Below are 15,708 nucleotides of genomic sequence, written 5' to 3'. Positions count from 1 at the left end.
AAACAAGTGTTTCTCTTGGGTAAGGCTCTTTTTAGTAGTTAGCGCTCACACACACACACACACACACACACACACACACACACACACACAAAAATATCAGAGGCCCAAAGTCCTACCTCATAGAATGAGGAAGCAAAACTTGTCTCCACAGGAGCTGGGGTATGTATCAAAAGAACTCAAGAGGCTTAGGCAGTTAATTCTCCAGTCTCTATGAAAGTATTTTGCTTTGTCGCCTGTCTCCCCACATGGTCCAATGCTGGAGTTAGAGCCTTGGGGAAGGGATAAATGGCCTTCGATGAAGCTCTGTTTGTTTAGATAAAGATGACCCTCCAGTCTCAGCTACTTCTTCTCAAGATCATTACCTCATCTTCTAGATGTGTTACATTATATTAGCTTTCTTCTCATCCACCAAAGGCTCGTTTGCCATGTCATTCTGAACACCTCAGTCTTCAATGGAAACCGCTCTGGGAGTGATTAGACAGCCTGAAAAATTAGCTGACCAGAATTCTTACAAAAGACAATTTGGGGCAGTGAGCTCCCCTTTGGCTAAGAACTGTTCCTGGGTCTATAGATAGCAACATATGGAGAGGAAACCTGACCACAACATTGGAGAAGGGGAAAACGCAGGGCGAATTTTAGGGTTTTTGACGGCAATCTCTTGTAAAACCTTAATTCATGAATAGGGTCATTTGGTCTTCTCCAGGGACTTAACCTCATACTTGATCTTGCTTTGTCCTAGATAACCAGTTCAGGATGTCCATCCTGGAAAGGCTGGAGCAGATGGAAAGGAGGATGGCGGAGATGACGGGATCCCAGCAGCACAAACAGGGCGTTGGAGGCGGAAGCAGCGGAGGCGGCAATGGGAGCGGGAATGGAGGAAGCCAGGCACAAGTATGAGACCTAGAGATAATGAGTCTGTCTGTCCATTTGAGGAGATAATATCACAAATACCCCCCTAGAGACTAGCATCGTTCTGCTGCGATGAACATCACTCTTGGACCAAGGAGGCCCAGAGCCCAGATATAGTACCTGAGGGCCAACGACCCTCACTAGCACTATCAGAGGGTAACTTTCAAATGACCTTTTCAATGTATGGATTCCTTTATCTCTTTCGAGTACAAATATAAAATATGGTTAAGATCCAAATGCTCAGTACAAAAAGTTCCTTCAGGGGGCAGCTAGGTGGCGCAGTGAGTAGAGCACCTACCCTGGAGTCAGGAGGACCTGAGTTCAAATGTGGCCTCAGACGCTTGACACACTTACTAGCTGTGTGACCTTGGGCAAGTCACTTAACCCCAATTGCCCAGCCTTCTCCCTTCCAAAAAAAAAGTTCCTTCAGAAAAACATTTCATTAATTATTCTACATCCCAGGATTCATTTTCATACATATATATGCGTATATATAATACATATGTATATATGTGTGTATATACATATATATATATATATATTTTTTTTTCCTGAATGTTAATAGGAACTCCATTGTCAAATGCACAGAATCCCGTAATTGCTTCAGGAGCCCCATAACCGTAAGAGGTCCAATTCATAATCCATTTTTGGAAGCTAAGCATGAATTAGCAGATTTCTGAAGAGCCTTTAAACTACTAATGGAACTCCTCATGGAGAGTGTAACCTAAGGAGCTAACAGCAAATAATACTTGGACCCAAAGTAAAATAAAGGATCCGGCATTTTACCTTCCCTTCCCATGAAGTGTTGTTTTCACATTGTTCCTTTCCATCTTCAGAAATGGAGTGAGAAGGGGAGCGCTAGGACTAAAATGCTTTTCACACAAAGGTTAAGATCCTCCAGTCAACCTGGACCTCATCCCGCCAGCTCTGAAGCTCACAACCTGTCCCCATCTGCCTGTCCTGTGGGATTTGTGTCCAGGGCCCCCGTTTGCCCCAGGAAGTCCAGGCCCTTGACATCATCAGGATCTCAATGAAGGGAAGATAAACAGGTTCCCCTCTCATTCCAAACTACCAGGTTGTGTGCAATGTCATCATGAGGGCTATAAAGCCTACATCCCCTGACAAGTGACAACAATAGTATTAGCCTGATACCCTGCTAATGTTCATGACTTAAATAAGCTTCTAACAATTAAGAGATGATTGGGACAGTCAATCAGTATCTGCTTCATATGATAAAGATAACACTTTAAAAAAAAAGGAAATAATCAGGGAGTTCCTTCTCCACCCTCCACCTAGGTGACTAATATTTATTCATGAGAGCAAACATTTTTGTGTATCCAGAATTATCTCTGCCTTAGCCTCCTAACCTGATGCTGTGCATCAGGGACCCCTTGCTGTGCTTCTTAATGAAACTTTTATAGCTCTAATGGAGACAGCTTTGTATCCATTATCTGGTCCCTACCTTCCCAGGAAATTCTTTTCAAATATACAGATGATTCACTAAAGAGTGTATAAAGAAGCAGTAGCCTAGCAGTAATTGCATTTTATAAGGTTCATCCCCTGAAAAAACTATTTTCTAAAACAACTGAGATGGGAGTGCAGGGCTCGGGAACTGAGTAATTTGTAAGCGCTGTGTGTAACACTGATCCCTCGAAGCTGCTGGAGCCTCTCAGGTACTCATTTTGATTCTGACTTTTCAGCTAATTCAGGGGGAAAATTATTTGAAGTTCGTGAATTATTCTTTCCTGTATGCTTTTTTATCATCATCATCATTTATTATTATTATTTGCACTCTTACAGTTCCCGATGCTTTCCCCTTCTGGTTTTACATCAGATGAATTTGGTGTTATAGTCTTCCTGGTGTTTCTGTGAAGAAAAGAATTCTCCTAAAAGGAGGTAGTCCAATATGTGCACATCTCAGCATTGAGTGCTGAGGATAAAAATAAAGAAATTAAACAGTCCCTGCTTTCAAGAAGCTTATATTCTATCAGAAGAAGCAGTATGTACACTTATAGATAAATACAAAGTAATTTGAGGGAGATCAGGAAAGACCTCCTATGGAAAGCAGTATTTTTGAACTGAACTCTGAAGGACACTAAGGATTTTGGGAGGTGGAGGTGAAAAGGGGGTTCACTGTAAGTACAGAGACTGGCTTGTACAAAATCATGGAGACGAAACACCAGGAGTGGGGAACAGTTTGCACTCACAGAGGAGAATAATGTATAATAGTTTGGAAAGGTGGTCTGGGTCCAAATTATGAAAGGTTTTATAGTGCCAAACAGTGGAGTTTGTATTTCATATTAAAGGGCAATAGGGAGCCAAGGAAGCTTTTTGAGGAAGAGAGTGACATGGTCAGACCTGTGGCTTGGCAAAATCACTTTATTAGCTATACAGAGGGATGGGTTGGAAAGAGGAGAGACTGAAAAGGCAGGGAGACCAATTAGAAAGTTGCTGCAATAGTCCAGGTGAAAGGCAATGAGAGCCTGAATCTGGATGGGGGCCATGTGAGTGGAAAGGTAAGACAGATACAAGAGATGTTGTGGAGGTAAAAATCCACAAAGTTTGGCAACTGCCTGGATAGGGGGAGTAAGAAAGAGTGCAAAGTGAAGGATGATTTCAAGATTGAGAATCAGGGTAACTAAAGGGATTGTGGTGTTCTTGACAGGGATTTGAAAGTTAGGATGAGTAGTGAGCTTGGTGAGTAGTGAGCTCTTCTGAATGTGCTAAGTTTGAGAGGTGTATGGGACATCCAGTTGGAAATATCCAACAGGAAATAGGTAAGACAGGACAAGAACTTGGGAGAGAGACTAGGAGTGGATATAATAAACCTGGGAATCATCTGCTTAGAGATGATAGTTGAACCTATGGGAGCTGATGAGATTACCTAGAGAGGGAATATAGGGAAAAAAAAGAAGAGGGCTCAGAACAAAGTCCTTCAGTATACCTAACACAGGAAGAGGGAAATGATGATCCTACAAGGGAGACTGAGGATGGATCAGACATGTAGAAAGAGAACCAAGAAGGAGAAATACCATGAAAACTCAGACGGAAAAGTATCCAGGAGGAGAAAGCGATCAAAGGTGTCAAATGGTCAAGACATCTGACAGTGGTAAAGAGAGGTCACGAAGGATCAAGACTGAAAAAAGCCATTGGTTTTGGCAACTGATAAATCATTAGTGATGTTGAAGAAAGCAGTTTCAGTCACTGGTGAGATTAAAAGTCAGATTATAAGGAACTGGGAGGCAATAAGGAGTTGAGAAGTGACAGAAACAGAGGAAGTGGAAGCCACAAGCATAGACTGCTTTTTCTAGTTTTGCTGTGAAAGAAAAGAAAAATCTAGAATGACAAAAAGTGAGTTGTTTGTTGTAAGGATGGGAAAAACCTAGACATGTTTCTAGGGAAGAGAGAAGATGCTAGTAGAAAAGAAGAGACTGAAGATTTGGGAGTCAATAATCAATAAATATTTACGAAGTGCTTTGCACTGTGTTGGGAGTGCAAAAGGCAAAGGACAGTCCCCGCTCTCAAGAAGCTAATGGGGGAAAGGACATTTAAACCATATACCAAAAAACTACATACAGGATAAGTTGGAAATAATCTGCATAGGGAAGGCACTAGAATTCAGGGAGATCAAAAAAGGCTTCCTGTCAAAGGTGGGATTTTAGCTAGAACTTGAAGGAAGCCAGGGGAGCCAGGAGGGAGAGAAGAGGAAGGAGAGCATTCCAAGCACAGCCAGTGAAAATGGTGGGAGTTAGGAGATGGAATGCCTTATTCCAGGAATAGCAATGAGGCCAGTATTACTACTCCATAACAGAGTATGATGAGGTGTAAGGTGTAAGATTGGAATGGTGGAACACCAAACAAAGCATTTTATATTTGATTCTGGAGGTGACAGGGAACCACTAGATTTGCTCAGATTCCCAAAGTGGATTATACTGCCCCCTGGAGGGTGCTGGAATGATCCAGGGAGCTGGTAGTAGCCTCAGGTGCAGTTGGTGGGGAGATTGGGATAAAAATAAGGGTTAACTTAACCTAACCCCCAGGGGGGAGCGGGGCAGTTGGCCAAATAAGTTCGGGAACCTCTGAGTAGGGGGAATTGGGGGTCAGAAATGGTTAGACCTGCACTTGAGGAAAATCACTTTGGCAGCTGAGTGGAGGATGGACTGCCAAAGCAGACGGAAGGAGGTGGGACCAGGGGTGCAAGTAGAGGAACTGACCTTCATCAAATTGAATACAGAAGGAGAGGATAGGGGATGTCAAGGGATTTAGAGAAGGGAAGAGGGAGCTCAGAGTAAACGACTTATGTTTTTTCAGTGAAGTCTGATGCAAGGTCTTCTGCTGAGAGGAAAGCATAGGAATGAGCTAGGAGGCAATGGAACTATGGTATCCTCTATTCTCAAGTCTGAGGTGCCCTCCTTTGCTGAGAGGGAAGAACAAAGATGGTATGAGGCAATGAAACATGAGGACAGCGGCCGTACTTTGCTCTCAGAATTGTCCACTGCAGTGTACACTCCACCTACAACAACCTCTTTTCACTATCAGTGGACCTTCAGATAAATGCACACTAAATGAATGTTCACAGTGTCAGCTATAATCTAGTCCAACAAACTTGGTTTTTATGGAAAATTACTTTGCACCAGTACTGCAGAAAAACACCACTCATCTGAAGACTGGCAAGTCTATTCCATAGCTTACAACATTGCTTTTATCTCCACTTTTTCATCTTCACCCCATTCATTAAAGCATTTGATTCCTTGCATTTAAATGCAGTACAGCAGAGTACTCGCAGGTCTAGAATCTCTACTCCCTACATGCAATGAAAGATCAGGTTGTAATTTGTGTTTGGTCATTGTAGTGTGCCTCTGGGACTGGGACCATGGGGAGCTGCTTTGAGAGCCGAGTAGTGGTGGTGTGTGAAAAGATGATGAGTCGCGCCTGCTGGGCAAAATCCAAGCACCTCATCCATTCGAAGACTTTCCGAGGAATGACCCTCTTGCACCTGGCTGCAGCCCAGGGCTATGCCACTCTGATCCAGACCCTCATCAAATGGCGGTAAGGCTGTGTGTGGCTCACATGGAATATAGCTTCCTTCCAGAAGTTCCACTAGCAAATAGAAGCCTTTATCTCTTGTCATTCCTTTAATTCTACACTGTTGGAGAAAACTTGCCCTACAGACACTTTGAGAGAGACTTTTAATGAATTCTTCCATGGAAACACTGAACTAGGGAACCAATCCTAAAGTTGACCCCCTTGATTTCCGGTAGGTCACCAGCTGTAAACAAATTGCCCAAATCACCAAGCCAATCGAATGCCAGGCCTCTTCTTTATTTCCAGGATGTTGGACGTCAATTTTCATTGTCATGAAAAGTTTTGATTTTTCCAGTACTAAACAAATTATGTAATTTGTTGAGTAATTCCTTTTATTTCCTTACAGAACTAAGCATGCTGATAGTATCGATTTGGAACTGGAGGTTGACCCTTTGAATGTGGATCATTTCTCATGCACTCCTCTGGTAAGGAAAAAGCTTCATGAATTTCTTAATAATGGAATTTTCTTAATGTGAAGCTGGGAATTGCCTGGTTCCATACTACTACATTTCATTCATATATGGCATTTATTAAAATTATTTTTGATGCTTATATTTTACATAATCCCATTAAGCTCAGCAGCGAAAAAGACAATTCCCAGAAATTTGAGAGCATTTTGGAGCCAATGAGGGGCATCTGGCCAACCTGTCAGTTCAAAGTAAAACAAGTTTCAGAAAGCTTTCTGAAAAGGTATCCTTCTCGTCACTTTACCTTTTAGATGTGGGCGTGTGCCCTGGGACACTTGGATGCTGCTGTTGTGCTATACAAATGGGACCGCCGAGCTATTTCTATTCCTGACTCACTGGGAAGGCTGCCTCTGTCAATTGCCCGGTCCCGGGGTCACGTGAAATTGGCAGAATGTCTGGAGCAGCTGCAGAGAGATGAGCAGGTTCAGCTCGGACAGAACCCCAGAATCCATTGCCCTCCGAGTGGAGAATCCAATACAGACAGCTGGATAGCCCAATGGCATGGTGAAACCATCACCTCTTCAGAATCACAAAAGGGAATCACTGTCATTGCAAGTACAAATCCAGGTAAAAAAAACAAACTGAAATAATTACATCTTCAGGATTCTATTATTAATCGTCAGCATTTACTATGGTTTTTATTCTCTCTTGAAGTTTACTTGAAAAAACGATGCGTGTCCTTCATGTAGATCCACTTCCTTTGCTGACTCTGCTTGTCCCTTTAGCTCTAGGAGCACCAGCTGCTCCCCCCTTTCTCCCCCCACAAAATGTACAAAAGATAACAGGAAGTCTATGCACCTGCAGGAAATTCAAGTTTCCCAGAGGAGAATTGTCTAAGTATAGAGTATGTAGTTTAAAATGTTTAAATACTTGGGGTAAGATTCTGAGTACTGACTTTGAGCTTTGTCTCCCAAGTGCTTACTCTGTGAGAGTTCTCGTTCCTTTACTGCTCCTGACTGCCCTTTCTGCTTTCCTTACAGAGCTAAGAAGACCTAGGTCTGAGCCCTCTAATTACTATAGCAGTGAGAGCCACAAAGATTATCCTGCTCCCAAAAAGCATAAATTGAACCCTGAGTACTTCCAGCCGAGACAGGAGAAACTGCTCTCCACTGCACTGAGTCTAGAACAACCAAGTATCAGAAAGCAGAGCCCCAGTTCCAAGCAATGTGTCTCTGAGACAATCAGTCCCACTGAAGGAATGAGGGATTATAGCCGGGAAGTCTCCCCTCACACTGCAGAGGCTGCAGGATTCCGAAGCTCTGGAGCTCAGCCTGGAGTCAAGTGGAACTCCAAAGACCTTTACATTGGTGTGTCTGCAGTGCAGGTAACAGGAAGCCAGAAGGGAGCCAGTCTAGGCAAGGACCCAGCACCACCCCGTCTTCGCCCACGAGAACAGATGAGTGTCCTAATGATGGCTGACAGAGAGATGGTGGATGCTGAGTTGTTGTCATATCGAGACAATGTGGAGAATGAGGCTTGCTTGCAACACATGGATGACTTACAGGTCAGTAATTCTGACAGAGACCTGTTGAGGGGAGAACACAGGTTAATAGGCTAGAAGGGAATTCCAGAACTGCAGAGTTGGAAGGGTCCATGGCAGCCATCCAGTCCCACCCATCCATAAAAGGAATCACCACTCTTAGACACCTAAGTGGCTGTCTGACCTTGACCAGGAAGGGGACCCCACCTACTTCTCTGGCAGCCCACTCCACTTTTGAATAGCTCTAATTGTCAGCAAGTTTTTTTTTTCTGACATTGATCCTAAGATTGGCCACTTTGCAACTCTCAATCATTGTCCCTAGTCCTGTTCTCTGGAGCCAAGCAGAACATACCTAACTTCTTCTCCCTATGCTGTCGCTTAAAACACTTGGAAAGCAGCTACCTTGTCCCCCACCCCCGCACCAAGTCTTTTCTTCTCCAGGCTAAACATTCCCAGCTTCTCAGCCAATCCTCACATGACATGTGGGGCCTTTTACCATCCTGATTGCCTTCCTCTCCAGCTTATCGGTCCTCCTTAAACCACAGTGCCCAGAATTGAACACAGTACTCCAGATGAGGTCTAACAAGGTCAAAATACAGTTGAACTATCACCTCCCTATTAGGTCATTCTATCCCAACCCTGTCATGTTATAGCTGAGGCCCAAAAGGTTAGATGGTTTGCCCAAGGTCATAGGCAGCATGTGACAGCCCTGGAATTTGAACTCAGGCCCTCTGACTCTAAATCCAAAACACTCATGTTTTCCTTGATGGAACACCAGTTTCCAAAGGTCATGGGATTTTTTTAGCCAGTGAAGTGCTAAGACATCTGACTGATCTGTATGTGCAAGCACATTCTTCTAGCATCTGCTTTGGTTCATAGAATAGATTTCATTCCTACACATATTACATTGAGTTAAATATTGTGAACAGGGTCCAACTGCCACTAATCTGGATCTCAGTGATATCCCTCTCTCTTTGAATAAACTCAATACTTCTCTCATGAGTATACAGCTATCTTCCACCTTATTCCTGTCCCAGGTAGGTTCCTCTTTATTCAAAGGAACATCCACCATGGGTGATTTCACAATGGAAAGCATTAGTTACTTTATGGTCATGGGCCTAACATATATATCTAAATCAGGAAGCTTTCCTTTGTATAAAAAGCCTCATCAGTTTGAATTAGCTTCCTGGCACAGACATCATTTCTGACCACTGTAAAAGGAGGAAGGTCTGGTTATATACAAGAAGAATATTGGCCCCAGTTTGTCAAGGCTAAAATACAAAACTATGGCACCAGTGGTGACTCCTTCCTTGACACCAAATCACAGGCATGTTGAGAATCCTTTTGGTATACAAAATCTGCTCTTGTGGATTCATGGAATGTGAACTGAAATTAACCCACAGTTGGGCTACCTAAATAGATTTTCAATTTCTTATAGTGTCTAAGAGAAACAATATTGATAATTTTCTTAGGTTTTCCAAATTTCAGTGCATTTTAGATTTTAACTCTAATGTTGTTGAAGGTACTTTAAGTAAGGTGAGTAAAACAACCACAATTCAAAGTTAACAAAGCTTTTTGGTGAGGTCACATGGGAGGATTGTATCCTATTGTGCTCTATAAAACATTAGTCACTTCACTAAAATCCACTCAACATTTGGGACTTATTTTGCTGGCCAAGTTATTTTTTCCTCTTAATGGCAGTCTTACAGTCTCCTGTGTGTATATTAGGAAGAATGATGCTCTCTACCTAGAAGTTAATGGTTATATTATTTGCCAAGTGCCTTGGCCTCTTTGGGTGAGAGGTGCTATATAAATTCATAGTAGGATCATGCCGTTGTTGTTAGTCCCAGGGAGTATATTTTCAGGCTGGAGGTAATGTGATATGAGGCTATTAAATAAAGCTTCCATAGCTAGAGGATGTCATTATCTTACTCTTATTACACCACATCTCATTATAATGCTACATTTTATTTTTTTTTCTTGTACTAAAAAAGACTTTGAAATACAAAGTTGTGGATTTTCTGCTTATGGAAAAGTTTATTTCAGAAACGTCTCTGAAATTCTGGATCATTCATTCAGTACATAATGATGCTTCTTTCCCTCTTCCAGTCCCCAATCAAAGTAGCTGGAGCCTACATTCTCATGACGCATGACTTCTGAGTGATAGTGGACAGTGGCAGTTGCTTAGAATTTTTATTTTTTAGCATTTTTAATATTTACAAAATTTTTCTGCCTATTCATCTAAAAAGTTTAGAACATTTTGAACTGATTTTCACTAGACTGTTACTAAAAATCATGACGAATGAATTGGAACTTCCATTTAATTTCTCCAACTGTAGCAAAATTTATCAGATTTTGCCCATCCTCAGAAAGGTTGTAGAAAGACCCAAAATGTCTGAGGAATCCAAAGGGTACTGAGAGACTGTAGTACCACCCATTTAAGACAAGAAGACATTAACAGTCTAAGGACTGAATCCATTAAGCTGCTAATAAGCCCTGTAATCTTTTCTGTTTTTTAAATCTAAGGACACTTTGAAGAGCAAGAGAAAACAGCACCCAAGGTAGTGCAGACATGCAGTTCAGTGGAAATGAGGGAGATAAGTTGTAATTCTATCTGAACAATCTGAATAAACCAAGTGAATATATTGGCATCTATAAAATACACAGATCCTCAAGAAAGCAGTGTGGAGTTTAGGTGCAGATGATCAAGAATTTCTGAACTATATCTCTGAATGTTCCTGAAGGCAAACACTTAACAACCTAAAGAAGTGGATGTTGTATGTATCCTTTCTGACCTTCATAAGCAATTCAGCTACAGACCTTCAGAACTATCAGAGAACTACAGTTTGTGGAAAAACTTAACAGCACGTGAACTTTAGGACAAAACTTCTTATTCTTACATCATATGAATAAATTTAGGTTGGAAGATTTTGTTGGGACACTTCTAGAATTTTTTTAATTAGGATCTCTTCACAAAATATCTTTTATTCAATCTGGCTTCAACAAATCTTTATAGCTTTTCTGTCACATTATTCTTCATGCACCCTCTATTCCAGGCAAGTTAGACTACTTACTACGTTTGGAACATGCTCCACATTTCCCTTTCTCTGTCCCTTTATTTACACTCTTCTGTCTGCATAGTGTGAATTCCCTTCCACTCCCTCATTTCTACATGTTTAAATTCTACCTATCCTTAAATGTCCCAGATTCATATCACCTTGCCAATATGCAGTCTCTGATGCCCTCCATGAGAAGAAATGGCTCCTTTCCCTAAACTCACATAGCCCTTTGTTTGTACCCTTCATGTCACCTACTAGATCCAATCTCATGTTATAGTTACTTGTGTAAATGACATTTTTATTAGATGTTAAATTCCCTGAAAGATGAGAACGCCTCTTATTCACCTTTGTTTCACCCTCAGTACCCCATACGAGGGTACCTTGAGATGGTAAGTATGCTACATCAACTATCTAAATGAATGAATCAATGAAATAATTTAAATTGTATTACCTTTCACAGTTAGAGAAAGTAGTATAATCGATTTGTTGTTGTTGAGGTGTGTTTGACTCTTCATAATCCCATTTGGGGTTTTCTTGGCAATTTCTTAGTTTTCTTGGGGTAGTTTGCCATTTCCTTCTCCAGCTCATTTTCCAGATAAGAAACTGAGGCAAACAAGGTCAGTGATTTGCCCAGGATCACACAGTTAGTGTATGAGGCTGGATTTGAACTCAAGAAGATCCACTTTACCACCTAGCTGCCCCCATAATCTGTTGGGCAGCTAGGTAAAACGGTGACTAAAGCACTGGGCCTAAAGTCAGGAAGACCTAGTTCAAATCCAGCCTCAGACACTTACTTGATGGATGACCAAAGGCAAGTTAACCTCCATTTGCCTCAGTTTCCTCAATTTCCCAAGACTGTTGTGAGGATCAAATGAAAGAATAATGATAAAGTACTTAGGATAGGGGTACCATATAGTAAACACTTAATAAATGCTTGTTTCTTTCCTATGAGACAAAACCACAAGAAATTAGGAATTTTACATTCCTAGATAGAATCATTTTCCCTCCTCTCAGGCTGTTCATTCCTTTTCAGAAGTTCTCATTTTGTTAAGTCAATATATCAAGGTCCTGTGGTCTCACTCCTGTAGGATTCCTTCAGCCTAACCTATAATTGAGGCTCAGGAAGTTGTCAGAGGCTCAGGAAGTTGAGTGATTTGCCCACAATCACACACTTCGTATGTGCTGGTGGAAGGATTTTAACTTAAGTGTTTCATGTCTCCAAGTTCTACATTCTTTCCAATATCTCACTCTGCCACTTTCTTATATTGATATTTTTTGTAAATGAGACGAAAATAGCATCCTCAGAGATAACTAAACAATCATCAGCATCTTCCAGAAATTTCACTTTGTCATTTACAAAATATTCATCAGCCTGCAAGAGACCATGAGGATTAATTTTTTTGTAGTTATAAAACAAGCATAGTAGTTAACAACTATAAATTGAAAAGTTTCTAACTACAGCTTCCTGAGAAAAGGAAAGGAAGTAGTGAGAGATAGTAAAAAATTCCTTTTTGGAGTCAAGCCACTAGATTAATATTACTAGCAGGTATTTTCTAATATGCCCCAAACTGATTCAGATTAAGGAACTTTATAGGATAGGTTTGTCCATATTATTAAACCCTTACTGGTTGATTCTGAGGAGATAAGAGCAAGAATTCTTAGAGAAAGACCTTGTCTCAAAGATGGAAACCTATAGACAAGAATATAATTAGAGACTTTTAACTGAGACCTATAATCTTGAAGTGAGATCCCAGGGTCTCTGCACATTCAAAATAATGCTATATAATCCTTGTAAAACGATTATATAATCATAGGACTAGAAAGATGGAAAAGGCATATGAGTCCATTGAATTGAGATGTCAGACCCTTCTTTTCTTCTTCCAAGGTAAATATGATGACCTTGGCAGAACACATTATTGAGGCAACACCTGACCGGATCAAGCGAGAGAATTTTGTGCCCTTGGAACCCACAGCAGCGGAGAGGACAGATGCTGCAGCCATTAGCAGCACAATGAGCTGGCTGGCCAGTTACCTTGCTGATGTCGATCATCTACCAAGTGCTGCACAGATCAGGTTAGTAAAACTCCCCAGATAATTAACATTCAACAAATTCATATAATTTAAATGATGGTGGAATGGTTTGTTGGAGAAGCTTCGATCTGCTGTCTTGATTCTACAAATTGGTGGGAACGGGGCAAAAAATGACATTGGAATAAATTCAGAGAGCTTTTAAAATGTTAGAGACCCTTCTTCAAGGCTCAGATCCAGTCCCACCCACTTCCTAAAAGAATTCTTGCCCAAATATTCCATCTCACATAGATCACTCCCTTCCCAAGAGATACAGTATAGTTCAAAGAGAACCAATCTATGAGCCAGAAGTCCTGCCCGTGTGACCATGGGAAAGTCATTTAACAATATGTGCCCAGGCTATGCTTTTTAAGTTACAGATGAATGGCCTAACTATAGTAGTAGATCAGGTTTCCACATTGGGAAACTTGCACCCATGAAATCACAGGTTGGGCCCCCACCCTCAAGCCCCAATAATACTATATAATTAATTTTGACACTTGATCTTCTTCATGTGCATAGCTTTCCCCCCAACTCAACTGTAAGCTTCTTGAGGGCAAGGACTATGTTTTATACTTGTGTGTACCTATCACACACCTTACATAGAGTCCAGCACATAATCCATGCTCAGTAAATATTTGTGGAGTCCAATTGCAAGACAGTTAAAAAACCAGGTATGTACATAGCCATTAAACTACCATACTGCAGAAAGTTAAGTATGTTTTTTAAGTCTTCAATATTTTTATACTCTTTATGTAGTTTTGAGAAATAAAATTAATTCCTTCAAATACTATCTTTTCCATTAAAATTTAGTTAACAAGGTCACAAATAACTCCCACAAGTCATTACATTAATCTTCTATTCTGGCTGTCTATCTTTTTTTCAGAACTCTATATAATGAGCCCCTGACCCCTTCTTCTAACACCAGCTTGAGCCCTGCAGGCTCACCAAACAGTGAAACGGCATTTGAGAAACCAAGCCTTCCCTCAGCGGCAGACTGGTCTGAATTCCTGAGTGCATCCACCAGTGAAAAGGTAGAAAATGAGTTTGCTCAGTTAACTCTGTCTGATCATGAACAGAGGGAACTCTATGAAGCTGCCAAGCTTGTCCAGACAGCTTTCAGAAAATATAAGGTAAGAGTCTTCAGTCAGCTGATATCATCAGTTCAGGCATTCCCTCCAATAATGCAGTTAATGACCCCTAACATGCCTGCTCATCCTCTGTGACTCTTGTTCATTTCCTCCCATAAATTTGGCAGAAGGGAGCCACCTAATGTGTGGGTGGTCTTCCTTGATTTCTTCTAACACTGAAAGGGCACCAGTGCAGCCCCCTGGCTGTCTACCTGTCATCCTTCAAGATGATCAGCCCATCTTCTCTTGCTATCGTACATTTCCCTGATGATGATGTGCTTTACTCCTATTATTCACTGGCATTATGTTGCAGCCGGTTCACGCCAACAGTGTACTTCTCCATGGTCTTCTGTGCGATGAACTCATTTCTAGTTGTTCAGTAACTTTTATTCCATGTTTTACTGCTACATAGACATGAAAGCTAATTACCAAACTAAAAAAAATATTAATTCCTTAAGGTTGAGGTCAAAGGGAATCAAAACAAGCATTTATTTTTGTGCATCCTTTCTTAAATGAAAGAAATACTACATTTTTTCTCTTCTCTAACTCTTAGAAAATCATATGTTTAGATCTATGGTATAAAAATCTTTAAATGTCATTGGCCTTAATCACAGAGGGAAAGTTGCCACAGCATCCCCATTGTTTTGTCTGCTGTTAACAATAACAGACACATACTAACTGATGATAATGTGCCATGTATAAATAATTGAATACTCCAAAGCATCGAGAAAGGGGGTGATCAGACACCCTATGAGGTTTAGCTAAAAGAACAAAGGCTGTTTAGCCTGGAGAAGAGAAGACTTATGGGAGACATTTGATAAAGTATCTCATGCAGCTAGGTGGCTCAGTGGATAGAGTGCTAGGCCTGGAGTCAGGAAGACCTGAGTTCAAATGTGACCTCAGACACTCACTAACTGTGTGACCCTAAGCAAGTCACTTAATCTCTGTTTGCCTTAATCCATTAGAGAAGGAAACAGCAAACCACTCCATTATCTTTGCTAAGTAAACCCACACAGGGCCACAAAGGCCAGACACAACTGAATAACAAATGACAACTATTCTGGAGAAGATGGAGAGATGTGGACTAAACAATAATAGTTAGATGGATTCAGAACTGGTTAAGTGGCAAGTCTCAAAGAGTAATTACAAATGATTAAATATCAGTGTGGCAAGTGGTCTCTAGCGGAATGCCTCCGGAATATGTACTTGGCCCTGTGTTATTTAACTATGTCTTTATCAAATTTGCAGATGATGCAAAACTAAATGAGACAGACAGCTTGTTGGCTGAATGACAATCATGATACAAAAAGATAATCTAAAACATTAGGTTGAAACTAATGACATTCAATAAAAATAAGTATAAAGTCCTACACTTGTGTTCAAAAAATTAACTCCACAGTACAGAATGTGGGAGGCATGGTTATAGCAATTTACCTGAAAAAGATATAGGGCTTTTAGTAGACTGCAACTCAATATGAGCCAGCAGTTTAATGTGACACCCAAAGAAAGTT

The 15,708-nt window shown here is 41.0% G+C and overlaps 1 protein-coding gene across 5 annotated transcripts in view; it reads left to right on the top strand.

Annotated features, from left to right (window-relative positions):
• The window catches only part of CAMTA1 (calmodulin binding transcription activator 1), a 134,739-nt gene that overhangs the window by 97,022 nt on the left and 22,009 nt on the right, over positions 1-15,708 (top strand). For all 5 annotated transcript variants that reach the window (XM_036745332.1, XM_036745333.1, XM_036745330.1 and 2 more), the window contains 7 exons: positions 740-891; positions 5,762-5,958; positions 6,341-6,419; positions 6,713-7,028; positions 7,442-7,965; positions 12,886-13,073; positions 13,954-14,200. In XM_036745332.1, coding sequence (XP_036601227.1) covers positions 740-891; positions 5,762-5,958; positions 6,341-6,419; positions 6,713-7,028; positions 7,442-7,965; positions 12,886-13,073; positions 13,954-14,200 — 1,703 coding nt within the window. The remainder of the gene's footprint in view (positions 1-739; positions 892-5,761; positions 5,959-6,340; positions 6,420-6,712; positions 7,029-7,441; positions 7,966-12,885; positions 13,074-13,953; positions 14,201-15,708) is intronic.

Source organism: Trichosurus vulpecula, chromosome 2, assembly GCF_011100635.1.
Source record: "Trichosurus vulpecula isolate mTriVul1 chromosome 2, mTriVul1.pri, whole genome shotgun sequence".
Lineage (NCBI taxonomy): Eukaryota > Metazoa > Chordata > Mammalia > Diprotodontia > Phalangeridae > Trichosurus > Trichosurus vulpecula.
Note: the sequence above shows the minus strand (reverse complement) of the source record. Positions and strands in the feature narration are given on the sequence as shown.